The 991-nt window shown below is 52.6% G+C and overlaps 1 protein-coding gene across 1 annotated transcript in view; it reads right to left on the bottom strand.

Moving 5' to 3' along the window:
- Positions 1-991, bottom strand: part of EMH_0040610 (uncharacterized protein) — a gene marked incomplete at both ends in the record, with an annotated part of 8532 nt that overhangs the window by 2675 nt on the left and 4866 nt on the right. Inside the window, 4 exon segments of the mRNA XM_013495522.1 lie at positions 308-433; positions 557-586; positions 715-764; positions 910-958. Of these exon segments, the coding sequence (XP_013350976.1) occupies positions 308-433; positions 557-586; positions 715-764; positions 910-958 (255 nt within the window).

The following is a 991-nucleotide window of genomic DNA, read 5'->3' as shown; positions in this document are numbered from 1 at the left end:
CTGTTGCGTAGAACACCACCCTGTTGGGGCCCAGAGTCTGCAGCAAGTGCTGCAGAAGAAGCCGCTGAGACAACAACCCCTCAGAGCCATGTTCGCCAAGACGAGCCAATTCCTCCTCGAAGGAAGCCGGTCCACTGAAATTTGGAGGCAGCGCCTTCTTGAGCTCCTGTGGGGGATATCAGTAGCATACTGCTTAGGTAGCTGTTGATCGTGTGTAGTGCGGTGATGCAGAAGAAGCATCAACGCCACCCCATCGAAGACATTTTGGGCTCAACAACTATATTATGAATGCTGTGAACCTGCACACGGGTGCTGCAAGGGGTGGGGCCAGAGTTCAAAGTGCTGAAACATTCAGGTGCCAGCATCACCTCCAGTAGATCGGCATCGGCATTGAACGAAAGCTCTATTCCATCTTCCCCCCCTTCAATCCCGTCTGAAGTGCAGTGCACAAGAACAGAGTGACAGGTGGTTTCGTCTTGCCCTCGTAAAAATAATTTTGTAGACGGAAGCTGAACTCGCGGGAAGCAAAGGGGGTCACAGGGTTCTGATCAAGCACCTGTGCCGTCGCCGATGTCTGCGTTTTCACCTGCGCGCAGGCAGAATTTCAGCGTCTCTTGGCTTAGAGGGAGAATACTGCAGCCGTACAAACCCACTCAACGAGAACGGCAGCGCTCTCCACTGCTAGTACACCCCATCAGGCAGAGTCTTGCTCACCGGAATCTGTGCGGAATTCGTCAATCACCGCTCCGTTTGTTGTATCCACCCTGCACAGAAGAGGTTGCAACGGACATTCCGAATGAGAGCAACTCGGAATGCCGGCGTGGCTAAGTACAAACTGTGCAGAGCCTGCAGGGCTCAAACAGGTGTTGTTTGCAGGCAAACTCAGGCACTTTTCTGCAGAATACAAACAAGTCGCCAGTTGGGTCTAGTATTTCGTTGATCAACCACCAGTTGTAGCCTGCAGCCCCAAAAGATATTTCCTCACATGAGG

The sequence above is a fragment of the Eimeria mitis genome, genomic scaffold (genome assembly GCF_000499745.2).
Source record: "Eimeria mitis Houghton genomic scaffold, Emh_scaff1618, whole genome shotgun sequence".
In the NCBI taxonomy this organism is placed as follows: Eukaryota; Apicomplexa; class Conoidasida; order Eucoccidiorida; family Eimeriidae; genus Eimeria; species Eimeria mitis.
Note: the sequence above shows the minus strand (reverse complement) of the source record. Positions and strands in the feature narration are given on the sequence as shown.